This window comes from Aegilops tauschii, unplaced genomic scaffold, assembly GCF_002575655.3.
Source record: "Aegilops tauschii subsp. strangulata cultivar AL8/78 unplaced genomic scaffold, Aet v6.0 ptg000551l_obj, whole genome shotgun sequence".
Lineage (NCBI taxonomy): Eukaryota > Viridiplantae > Streptophyta > Magnoliopsida > Poales > Poaceae > Aegilops > Aegilops tauschii.
This window is the reverse complement of record NW_027332789.1, coordinates 1-12706: the sequence shown is the minus strand read 5'-3', so window position 1 is coordinate 12706 and position 12706 is coordinate 1. Positions and strand designations below refer to the sequence as shown.

Sequence of the window (12706 nt, the reverse complement as noted above, 5' to 3'; positions counted from 1 at the left end):
TTGCAACGAAAACTTGGTATATTGACTATACGACCATTAACTAAAATATGTCTATGGTTGACTAATTGGCGGGCCCCAGGAATGGTTGAAGCCATACCCAATCGAAAAAGGATATTATCCAAACGCATTTCAAGTAATTGTAGTAAAACCTGGCCTGTTGACCTTTTTGCTTTTCCAGCGATATGTACATATCTAAGTAATTGTCGTTCTGTCAGACCATAATGAAAACGCAATTTCTGTTTTTCTTGAAGACGAATACGATATTGCTCCTTTTTCCCAGAATTGAATTTTTTTTTAAGATTACTTCCGGATTTAGGTGTTTTTCTAGTGAGTCCTGGTAAAGCTCCCAGACGGCGTATTTTTTTTAAACGAGGTCCTCGATAACGGGACATGAAGACTCCTTTTTTTATTTTATTGAAATTTCATTTTACACAATTAATTTCATTGTATTTACATTACAGAATACATCGAAATTAAAACTGAATTAAACTACAGGATAAACAGAGTAAAATCAACTAAAGTACCCAAAAAAATGGAATTTCATCAAAATCTTTATTTTTTGTATATATATTATTTATTTTATTGTTTTGTATCTAGCAAAATTGTAAGGTAAAAAACATAAAAGATCCTGGATTCTCCATTTAATTCGGAAAAAAAGAGATTCTTGTTCGTAGAACATCGATAGAGAAAAAAAAAAAGCCGACTATCGGATTTGAACCGATGACCCTCGCATTACAAATGCGATGCTCTAACCTCTGAGCTAAGTGGGCTTACATAACGGAAATAGTGTAACAAATAGAAATAGGTATAGTATAGGAAATCCGTAAAATCTCAGATATTAGTTATTAATCTTAGCTATTAACTAGTTCTAAATTTGAAGTTATACTTATAAAAATAAAAAAATACTAAAACTTCTTAAAGATAAAGTTAGCTTGATATGCTTAACTATAGGATATTAAAAAATAAAATTATAGAATTTATTGGTATTTTCATTTGATCATTATAGACTTTATTATTTGTTAATAATTTGAGGATTAATATTTCACTAAGGGGAACATAGAGTCAGAGTAAATAAAATTGCTAATTCTGATTAGAAAAAAAGAATAAATATCAAGCGTTATAGTATAATTTTGAATACTATAAAAAAGTAAGACGGGAGGTGGGGGAGATAAAAACTTTTGGATATATTGATTCGGATTGAATTGCAAATACATCAAGGATAGAATCAATTCAATTCTGAATTGCAATAAGCAAGCGAGGTCTCTCAAATAGAGTCGAACTGAACTGCTAGACTACGTTGAGTGATGAACTCAATGATTCAAAAAAAAACTAAGAGATGGATGAAATTACACAAGGAATCCTGGTCCTCAAAGAAGAGGGAAATGGGGATATGCGAAATCGGTAGACGCTACGGACTTGATTGTATTGAGCCTTGGTATGGAAACCTGCTAAGTGGTAACTTCCAAATTCAGAGAAACCCTGGAATTAAAAAGGGCAATCCTGAGCCAAATCCGTGTTTTGAGAAAACAAGGGGTTCTCGAAACTAGAATACAAAGGAAAAGGATAGGTGCAGAGACTCAATGGAAGCTGTTCTAACGAATCGAGTTAATTACGTTGTGTTGTTAGTGGAATTCCTTCTAATTCTAAATTAGAGAAAGAGGGGTTTTAACCTTATACATTTAATAAACACGTATAGATACTGACATAGCAAACGATTAATCACAGAACTCATATTATATTATAATTATAATATAGGTTCTTTATCTTTTTTAAAAATGAAATTAGAAATGATAATGATTATGAAATAAAAAAACTCATATCATAATTTTTTTTTTTCATTATTGTGAATCCACTCCAATCGAATATTGAATAATCAAATTCTTCAATTCAAATTCAAAGTTTTCGAGATCTTTAAAAAAGTGGATTAATCGACGAGGACAAAGAGAGAGTCCCATTCTACATGTCAATACTGACAACAATGAAATTTCTAGTAAAAGGAAAATCCGTCGACTTTATAAGTTGTGAGGGTTCAAGTCCCTCTATCCCCAAATCCTCTTTTATTCCCTAACTATACTATATTATTATTATTTATCCTCTTTTTTTTCTTTTTATCAATGCAATGGGTTTAAGATTCATTAGCTTTCTCATTCTACTCTTTCACAAAGGAATGCGAAGAGAACTCAATGGATCTTATCCTATTCATTGAATAGATTTCTTTTTTATTAGAGTATCGGCAAGAAATCTTGGTTATTCACTCTATTTTTAAGTTTTATTTAAGTAAACCATGCACAATGCATAGGACTACCCCCCCCATTTTCAAATTTTAAATTTGAAATACTTTAATTAATTTTTAGTCCTTTTAATTGACATAGATACAAATAACTCTACTAGGATGATGCACAAGAAAAGGTCAGGATAGCTCAGTTGGTAGAGCAGAGGACTGAAAATCCTCGTGTCACCAGTTCAAATCTGGTTCCTGGCAGAGAAAAAAAAAAAGATCCACCGAATAGGTATTGATCCAAATACCTCGAGATGGATTGTGATACATATTCATTAATAATATTTATTCATCTAAGTGGATAAATCTATAATATAAATATAGAGGCACTTCTTTTTAAAGAAGTTTTAAAATATATCTTTTCTTTATGATAAAGAAGGGGGTGAGATTCCCCTTTATTTTTTTGCGTTTCTTAATTTTGTATTCCGCTATTCCGACGAATATTTTTTTAGTCTTGCTTATCTTTATCTTATCTTATTTTCCTAGTTGTGCTAAGTAATGTGCGCGGTACAAAGTTCCTGGTAGAGAACTTCTTTGAGTCATCCTATTTTTCTGTTCATATGAAGGAAATTAATATGCGATTTTCAAAATAGGGGAATCCAAATGAAACCCTTTTTTTGCTCAGTCTATCTGGAATGCTTTTGTATAATTAGGAATTAATTATAAATAGGTATTTCGTTTCATCTAGGAAAAGAACCTAAAAATATTCCTTGACTTGAATAAAATCTGGAGTTGTGTTGTATAAGTGAGCATGAATTTCTTATCATTCAATGAGCATCTTGTATTTCATAAAAATTGGGGGTTATATAATCCTTACGTAAGGGCCAGCCTATCCAACTTTCAGGCATTAGGATACGTTTAAGGCGCGGATGATTATCATAAGAGATTCCCACCATATCATAAGATTCGCGTTCTTGAAAATCGGCACTTCTCCAAATCCAGAAGACAGACGGAATTCTAGGATTATCCTTTTTGGGCAAAGACTTTTATGCAGACTTCTTCTGGATTATCTATACCATATTGTATTCTCGTAAGATGATACACGCTAGCTAAAGATCCACCGGGTGCTACATCATAAGCACATTGGGAGCGTAAATAATTGTAACCATATACATATAAAATGACAGCAATGGAATCCCAATCCCCTGCTTTTATTTGTAAAGTCTCTATTCCTCGGTGATCAAAGCCCAAAGATCTATGAACCAATGTTTGACTAGCCAATTAGATAACCAACCCTGCTGCATTGTCTTCATCTCTCCCTCTTTGTATAAATATTTCACATTTCGGATGCAAGTTTGAAAGATTGCCCTGCTTTTTATTTTTCTACACAAAAGAGCCCCTCTCCTAATTCACTAATTTGTAGGAAGGTACTGAACTTTTGGATTTGAAAAAAGTTTCAGAAGATATATCTAATGTAGATGGTGATTGATAGAGCAATTCTTGCTCATAAGTTCCTGTATGAGTACTGCGCCTAACATAAAGCTTGTGACTGGTAGTAAAACATCTATTTTTATTTTGAGATAGAGTTCGATCCTCAACTATTTCTCGCGATATCTTCTTACGAAGTTTTGTTAGGGCATCTATAACTGCCTCCGGTTTAGGTGGGCAGCCCGGCAAGTAGACATCCACAGGAATTAACTTATCAACTCCCCGAACAGTACTATAGGAATCCGTACTGAACATTCCCCCTGTAATAGTACAGGCTCCCATAGCAATGACGTATTTTGGTTCAGGCATTTGCTCGTATAATCTCACTAAAGAGGGAGCCATTTTCATTGTTACCGTACCGGCTGTTAAAATTAGGTCTGCTTGCCTAGGACTTGATCTTGGTACCAATCCATAACGATCAAAGTCGAATCGTGAGCCTATTAATGAAGCAAATTCAATGAAACAACAACTGGTACCGTATAGAAGGGGCCATAAACTGGAGAGTCTTGACCAATTCGAAAGATCATTTGGTGTAGTTGAAATAACAGAATTGGAACTTGTTTGGTCAAGTAAGGGAAACTCAATCAAATTCATAACTGTCTCAATAGAATCTTTTCCTTCTTTTTTTTTGTCTAAATATTCAGTTAAGACCATTCCAAGGCTCCTTTTCGCCATGCATAAACTAAACCAACAACTAAGATAAGCACGAAAATCAAAGCTTCGATAAAAACGGATACACCCAATACGTCGAAACTCATTGCCCAAGGGTATAGAAAGACGGTTTCCACATCAAAAACAACAAAAACGAGCGCAAACATATAATAGCGTATTCGGAATTGTACCCAAGCCCCTCCCATGGGTTCTATACCCGATTCATAACTAGAAAGCTTCTCTGGTCCTTCACTAACCGGGGCTAAAAGTCCTGAAATCGAAAATGCCAAAATAGGAATAAGGCTTGCTATTATTAGAAATGTCCAAAAAATATCATATTCGTGAAGCAGAAACATAATGTACTCCCATTAATGTGGAATAGGCGGAACTTAAATTAGTCAATTCAATTCAGCATTGTCAATTTATCCAGAACTTCTCTCTTTTCCTCGGTGAAACAAGAATCTTTTTTGTTCAAACAAAAGCGCTTAGTTTAGCCTTTGTTTCCTCTGTGCTGCATCTTCTTTAAAGATTCATCCAATGGAATCCCAACTCCCTTTCTTTTGGATTTCCATTCTATTTAGATATGGTGTATGTAGATCTAATTCTTATATAAAGAAAACTTTCTCGTTTCACTTTGTCTCGCTTTCTCTAGAATCTCTAGAAAAAAGAATAGCTCTATCCTTTATTTAATATTTAATAATAAAATAATAAGAGACTATTAAATAAAAATGAGAATACTACTAAATTAGAACCTAATTAAGATAGTAGGACTAATCTATGCAGTATAATTAATGAGAAGTAATACTATAAAATAAAAATAAAGAACTCTATTTCAGAACTATGAGACAGAATATTCTGTTTTCTTATTTACTCTTTACTTTATTTTTTCTATTTAAAGTTGATCAATTTACATAATGTATCTATAAACAAAGTAATAAATATACTTAAAACAAAGTAGGAATTCGCAAAATGGATAAAATCATTGCAGTTATTATAGGGAAGTCTAGAGATATCCTATTTGAAGGAGGACGGGATTCAAATCAGGGAAAGGATCCTTTCTTCTATTGATTTGATAGAAATTCGTTTTTCTTTTCCTGTCTGTATGATTTTGATTTTCGATGAATGAGCCTTTGGTAATGCTTTTATCTCTATTCTATGTCGCAGGCGCCTATCCAGTCTATAAACAAATACTAATGAGAAAATGAAAACTATACTAAACTAAAGAAAACATAGGATAGAGATCCTAAAATCTAAAAAAGGGCATATTAGGGCTATACGGATTCGAACCGTAGACCTTCTCGGTAAAACAGATCAAACGGATTATTATCGAAATGATTTGAACTGTTTCAAAGACCCAACATGCATTTTTTTGCATTGGGCTCTTTCATAAACTGATTTAAAGATCAGTTAGTCCACCATAGTTTTTCTTTACGGAAAGATAATGAGATGGCTCCCTGTGCTCTGATTGATTTTTTGTATTATGATCTATCTAGGAGCAATACCAAAGTGTTTCAAAGGAGGATTACCTTGACTTAGGTCTGCCTCCGGTCTAAATTAAATCAACCTAAGTGAAATGGAGTCTCTATCGTTCCACTGCAAGAGTTAACTATGAGACTTCATACACCTTAAAGTTCATAGAACGAAAAGAAGTTTTTTGGAGGCCCTTATCCTCATTACGCCTAGCATTTAGTGGGCTGGATATTTACCTTATCAACTAGCAAATCCATAAGGGTTCTATTTGATTAGGCACCTGAATTGGCACCTGAATCGGACTGAACCGACTGTTTGTCAGGCTACTGTTCTCCTATTCTCTCGAATCTATGAAGTAAGACATTGATTTTGCAATAAGATCGATTATGTTCATTGCATAATAAGCTCCTTTGAAAAGCATTGGCGCACGTGTAAACGAGTTGCTCTACCGAACTGAGCTATAGCCCTTATCACAGATATCTTAACATATAGATAATTTCTTGTCAAGATGAATATTTTCTAATGCCAGAGGATACCCCTTTGATCTGTATCTGTTTAGTATTTAGTTTAGTATTTAGTATATAACAGACCAATAACAGAGCGGTATTGCTTAGAAAAGGGATTCAATATATAATCGATCGAAGTAATGGGTCTTCCTTTGTGGTGATAAATTGCCTACTTAACTCAGTGGTTAGAGTATTGCTTTCATACGGCGGGAGTCATTGGTTCAAATCCAATAGTAGGTAAGTAGGTAGAAAAATTACTAGATAGCATTGGACTTACTTCGCTTCACTATCTAATAACTTTTTCTACCCCTCTTCCCTTTTTCTTTGTATCAACTATAAACCACTGGATTGTCTTCAATTGGATGGGGGAATCCAATTGACAGCCTCGATTCGTATCCTAGCTCGTCTGAGAGCGAGCTTCGCTTCAACCAAATCTTTCGTACCCTCAGCTTTACTCAAGTTAGCTTCGGCTATTTCAAGTGCCTTTTGAGCTTCTTCCGGATCAATATCACTACCCAGTTCCGCATCATTTCCTAAAATGATGATCTCATTATTAACTATTCTCGCAAAACCGCTCCACAGAACCGCTGTTAACCATTGGTCGTTGAGGAGGCGTATTCTCAAAGGACCCATATCTACTGCTGTGTTAATGGGGGCGTGGTTTGGTAATACGCCAATTTGGCCACTATTAGTGGATAAAATGATTTCTTTCACTTCACAATCCCAAATAATTCGCTTAGGAGTCAGTACATAAAGATTTAATTTCATTTCTTCGATTTGTTCTCCTCTTCTAAGGTTATAGCTTTCGTGCTAGCTTCATCGATGTTACCCACCAAATAAAAAGCCTGTTCAGGTAGGCCGTCTAATTCTCCGGAAAGGATTAGTTGAAATCCCCTAATAGTTTCCGCAAGAGCAACATACTTTCCTGGAGAACCAGTAAAAACTTCTGCCACAAAGAACGGTTGTGATAAGAAACGCTCAATTTTTCTTGCTCTTGCTACAGTTAAACGATCCTCTTCCGATAATTCATCCAAGCCAAGAATTGCGATAATGTCCTGAAGTTCTTTGTAACGTTGTAAAGTTTCCTTAACTCTTTGCGCAGTTTCATAATGTTCGTTGCCAACGATCCGAGGCTGTAACATAGTCGAGGTTGAATCTAAAGGATCTACTGCTGGATAAATACCCTTGGAAGCTAATCCTCTGGAAAGTACGGTAGTAGCATCCAAATGTGCAAATGTTGTGGCAGGGGCAGGGTCGGTCAAATCGTCTGCAGGTACATAAACTGCTTGAATCGAAGTTATAGATCCCTTTTTAGTAGAAGCAATTCTTTCTTGCAAAGAACCCATTTCTGTACTAAGAGTAGGTTGATAACCCACTGCGGAGGGCATTCTCCCTAATAAAGCGGATACCTCTGATCCTGCTTGAACAAAACGAAAGATATTATCGATAAATAAAAGCACGTCTTGCTTATTAACATCTCGGAAATATTCCGCCATAGTTAGGGCAGTTAAACCAACTCTCATACGAGCTCCCGGTGGTTCATTCATTTGGCCATAGACTAGAGCTACCTTTGATTCCTCAATATTTTTTTCATTAATTACTCCGGATTCCTTCATTTCCATATAAAGATCATTTCCTTCACGAGTCCGTTCCCCTACTCCACCGAATACGGATACGCCCCCATGAGCTTTAGCAATGTTATTGATTAATTCCATGATCAGTACTGTTTTACCTACTCCAGCCCCCCCAAATAGTCCTATTTTTCCTCCACGTCGATAAGGAGCTAAAAGATCGACGACCTTAATACCTGTTTCAAAGATGGATAATTTCGTATCTAACTCGATAAAGGCAGGCGCAGATCTATGAATAGGGAACGTTGCACTACTATCTACAGGACCCAAATTGTCAACAGGCTCCCCAAGAACGTTGAAAATTCGTCCGAGAGTAGCTCCACCGACCGGAACACTGAGAGGAGCTCCCGTGTCAATCACTTCCATTCCTCTCATCAACCCGTCCGTAGCACTCATAGCTACAGCTCTAACTCGATTATTTCCTAATAATTGTTGTACCTCACAAGTCACATTAATTTGCTTATCGGCAGTGTCTCTACTCTGGACTACCAAAGCGTTATAAATATAAGGTAACTTGCCTGGGGGAAAAGTGACATCCAGCACGGGTCCAATAATTTGATCGATACGACCTGTACTTTTTTCTTCAATTGTGGAAACCCCGGGAGGAGAAGTAGTAGGATTGGTTCTCATAATTATCACATAATTAAAAAAAAGGAATTTGTCGAAATTTTTCTTTTTTTATTGTTGAATAATGCCAAATCAAATCAAAAAAAATCCAAAAGTAAAAAGGAAATGAATTAGTTAATTCAATAAGAGAGAAAAGGGGACCAGGACTTGATTTCGTTGCCCAAGCGAATCCCATTCAATCGTTTACTCATGGAATGAGTCCGTTGGAAAGTTCAATCAATCTTTTTTTCATATACATACATTTTGCCTTTTGTGGAGGATCTGTGCCTACTCTACTTTCCTATCTAGGACTTCGATATACAAAATATATACTACTGTGAAGCATAGATTGCTGTCAACAAAGAATTTTATTAGTATTTAGTTAGGTATTTGCATTCAAAATAAGAAAAGAGAACTATTAAGAACTTGTAAAATAAGGATTAGGAATTAATTTGGGTTGCGCTATATCTATCAAAGAGTATACAATAATTATGGATTTGGTAAATCAAATCCATGGTTTAATAACGAACCGTGTTAACTTACCATAACAACAACTCAATTCCTATCGAATTCCTATAGTGGAATTCCTATAGGATAGAACATACACAGGGTGTACGCATTATATATGAATGAAACATATTCATTAACCTAAGCATGCCCTCAATTTTCTTTAATGAGTTGATATTATATTAATTGAATATCCTTTTTTTTTGTTTTACGAGATTTTTTCTAAAGTTTCATTTACGCCTAATTAACATCGAGTAGACCCTGTTATTGTGAGAATTCTTAATTCAAGAGTTATAGGGAGGGACTTATGTCACCACAAACAGAAACTAAAGCAGGTGTTGGATTTCAAGCTGGTGTTAAAGATTATAAATTGACTTACTACACCCCAGAGTATGAAACTAAGGATACTGATATCTTGGCAGCATTCCGAGTAAGTCCTCAGCCTGGGGTTCCGCCCGAAGAAGCAGGGGCTGCAGTAGCTGCCGAATCTTCTACTGGTACATGGACAACTGTTTGGACTGATGGACTTACCAGTCTTGATCGTTACAAAGGACGATGCTATCACATCGAGCCTGTTGCTGGGGAAGACAACCAATGGATCTGTTATGTAGCTTATCCATTAGACCTATTTGAAGAGGGTTCCGTTACTAACATGTTTACTTCCATTGTAGGTAACGTATTTGGTTTCAAAGCCCTACGTGCTCTACGTTTGGAGGATCTACGAATTCCCCCTACTTATTCAAAAACTTTCCAAGGCCCGCCTCATGGTATCCAAGTTGAAAGAGATAAGTTGAACAAGTATGGTCGTCCTTTATTGGGATGTACTATTAAACCAAAATTGGGATTATCCGCAAAAAATTATGGTAGAGCGTGTTATGAGTGTCTACGTGGTGGACTTGATTTTACCAAAGATGATGAAAACGTAAACTCACAACCATTTATGCGCTGGAGAGACCGTTTTGTCTTTTGTGCCGAAGCTATTTATAAATCACAGGCCGAAACCGGTGAAATCAAGGGGCATTACTTGAATGCGACTGCGGGTACATGTGAAGAAATGATTAAGAGAGCTGTATTTGCAAGAGAATTAGGGGTTCCTATTGTAATGCATGACTACTTAACTGGGGGATTCACCGCAAATACTACTTTGGCTCATTATTGCCGCGACAATGGCCTACTTCTTCACATTCACCGTGCAATGCATGCAGTTATTGATAGACAGAAAAATCATGGTATGCATTTCCGTGTATTAGCTAAAGCATTGCGTATGTCTGGGGGAGATCATATCCACTCCGGTACAGTAGTAGGTAAGTTAGAAGGGGAACGCGAAATGACTTTAGGTTTTGTTGATTTATTGCGCGATGATTTTATTGAAAAAGATCGTGCTCGCGGTATCTTTTTCACTCAGGACTGGGTATCCATGCCAGGTGTTATACCGGTAGCTTCAGGTGGTATTCATGTTTGGCATATGCCAGCTCTGACCGAAATCTTTGGGGACGATTCTGTATTACAATTTGGTGGAGGAACTTTAGGACATCCTTGGGGAAATGCACCTGGTGCAGCAGCTAATCGAGTGGCTTTAGAAGCCTGTGTACAAGCTCGTAACGAAGGGCGCGATCTTGCTCGCGAAGGTAATGAAATTATCCGAGCAGCTTGCAAATGGAGTCCTGAACTAGCCGCAGCTTGTGAAGTATGGAAGGCGATCAAATTCGAGTTCGAGCCGGTAGATACTATTGATTAACTAGATAAAACTAAAGATAAAGAAGGTATAAATAAAAAAGAAACGAAATAAAAAGAGAAAAAAATCAGTTATGAAATGCAGTAATTCTTCTTTATTCTTCTAATTGATTGCAATTAAACTCGGCTCAATCTTTTTTAGAAAAAAAAAAGATTGAGCCGAATAAAAATAGATCATGATATGATCATGAGACTTGACAAATCGAGATTCGTCTATTCTATATATCTAGAATATATATATTAAGGTATAATACAATAAAGAAATACAAATAAAATAATAAAATAATAAAATATAGTATTATCAATTGTATGCGCTTCTAGAGAAGTATGTATGCAGGAAGTAAATTCTAACCGCTTTCTTTTGAATCCAATTTCAAATTAGATTAGAAAGATAGAAAGGCCATGAGGATGGGAAAATCAAAATAAAATCTTTTTAATTAGTTCTCCTTTTTTGGAATTTTCTTATTATCCTTTCATTTTTTTTACAGAATATTTTTCAAACTAAAAATAAAAAATACAATACAATAGTCAATATTCCTTATAATAGATATACTTAATTATATCATAAGAATCTTAAGATATTTTTCGACTAGATAGAAATAGTAAATTTGAATTGAGACACCTATTCCATGACGGATTTAAACTTACCTTCTATTTTCGTGCCTTTAGTAGGCTTAGTATTTCCGGCAATTGCAATGACTTCTTTATTTCTTTATGTGCAAAAAAATATAAGATTGTCTAGTATTTTTTAGTGTAAGTAATATAATATGGTAGGGTATGTGGCTTTTTCTACACACACTTTCTACACACAAATGAAAAACGGTTATGGATGCGGATATAGGCTACGAGCATAAATGCATGAATATGCAGAGCCAGGTATAGCGAGTTTTATTTTATTTATTTTAATTGAATCAACGAATATTTTTTGAATAGAAAGTCAATGTATCTAACCTATTATTTCACAGGAGTACTAGTTGCTGAAGGCGATTTCAGAATCAAAAAAAGTAAAGTCAAAATTATTTAGCTTATTCTCTCAATTTCAATCGACCGCTGCTGGATTTAGTATATCTAATATGAATTGGCGATCAGAACACATATGGGTAGAACTTCTAAAAGGTTCTCGAAAAAGGGGTAATTTTTTCTGGGCCTGTATTCTTTTTCTAGGTTCACTAGGATTCTTATCGGTTGGGATTTCCAGTTATCTTGGTAAGAATATTATATCTATACTTCCATCTCAAGAAATTCTTTTTTTTCCGCAGGGGGTCGTGATGTCTTTCTACGGAATCGCAGGCCTATTCATTAGCTCCTACTTGTGGTGTACTATTTTGTGGAATGTAGGTAGTGGTTATGACCGATTCGATAGAAAAGAGGGAATAGTGTGCATTTTTCGTTGGGGATTCCCTGGAATAAAACGTCGCGTCTTCCTTCGATTCCTTATGCGGGATATCCAATCAATTAGAATTCAGGTTAAAGAGGGTCTTTATCCTCGTCGTATTCTTTATATGGAAATCCGGGGCCAGGGGATCATTCCCTTGACTCGTACTGATGATCAATTTTTTACTCCACGAGAAATTGAACAAAAAGCTGCCGAATTGGCCTATTTCTTGCGCGTACCAATTGAAGTATTTTGAGGTATCTTTTTTGAACTGAGTTGAATGAAGAAAAGAAGAATTGGAAGAAGAAAAGTTTTCTCAACACGGGGAGGAAGTCCCTTCTAAATTGGATTTGTTATTGTAAGGGGATTTTTAAGTATTTATCTAAAGGAAGGAACAAACGAGGATAAGAGAAATTTGCTTTTAATTTTTTTTTATCCAAGTGAGATATATCGCATACTATTCTTCTTTTTTCATCCGAAAGGGCTTTTTTTTTATTCTATTTCACTATTTCATTCCATC

General features: G+C 35.4%; 1 protein-coding gene and 2 non-coding genes across 3 annotated transcripts; 2 read left to right on the top strand and 1 right to left on the bottom strand.

Annotated features, from left to right (window-relative positions):
* Positions 1–697: 697 nt before the first annotated feature.
* TRNAT-UGU (transfer RNA threonine (anticodon UGU)) lies at positions 698–770 on the bottom strand. The gene has a single exon. It is a non-coding gene; the product is annotated as a tRNA-Thr (tRNA).
* Positions 771–2409: 1639 nt separating this feature from the next.
* TRNAF-GAA (transfer RNA phenylalanine (anticodon GAA)) lies at positions 2410–2482 on the top strand. The gene has a single exon. It is a non-coding gene; the product is annotated as a tRNA-Phe (tRNA).
* A 4607-nt stretch (positions 2483–7089) lies between these two features.
* On the top strand, positions 7090–10879 carry LOC123493483 (ribulose bisphosphate carboxylase large chain). The gene has a single exon (XM_045232105.2). The coding sequence runs from the start codon at positions 9385–9387 to the stop codon at positions 10813–10815; it is 1431 nt and encodes a 476-aa protein (XP_045088040.2). The 5' UTR covers positions 7090–9384; the 3' UTR covers positions 10816–10879.
* The last annotated feature ends 1827 nt before the right edge of the window (positions 10880–12706 follow it).

Coding starts and splice junctions, on each gene's coding strand:
- LOC123493483 (XM_045232105.2), top strand. CDS start 9,385: ATGTCACCACAAACAGAAACTAAAGCAGGTGTTGGATTTCAAGCTGGT.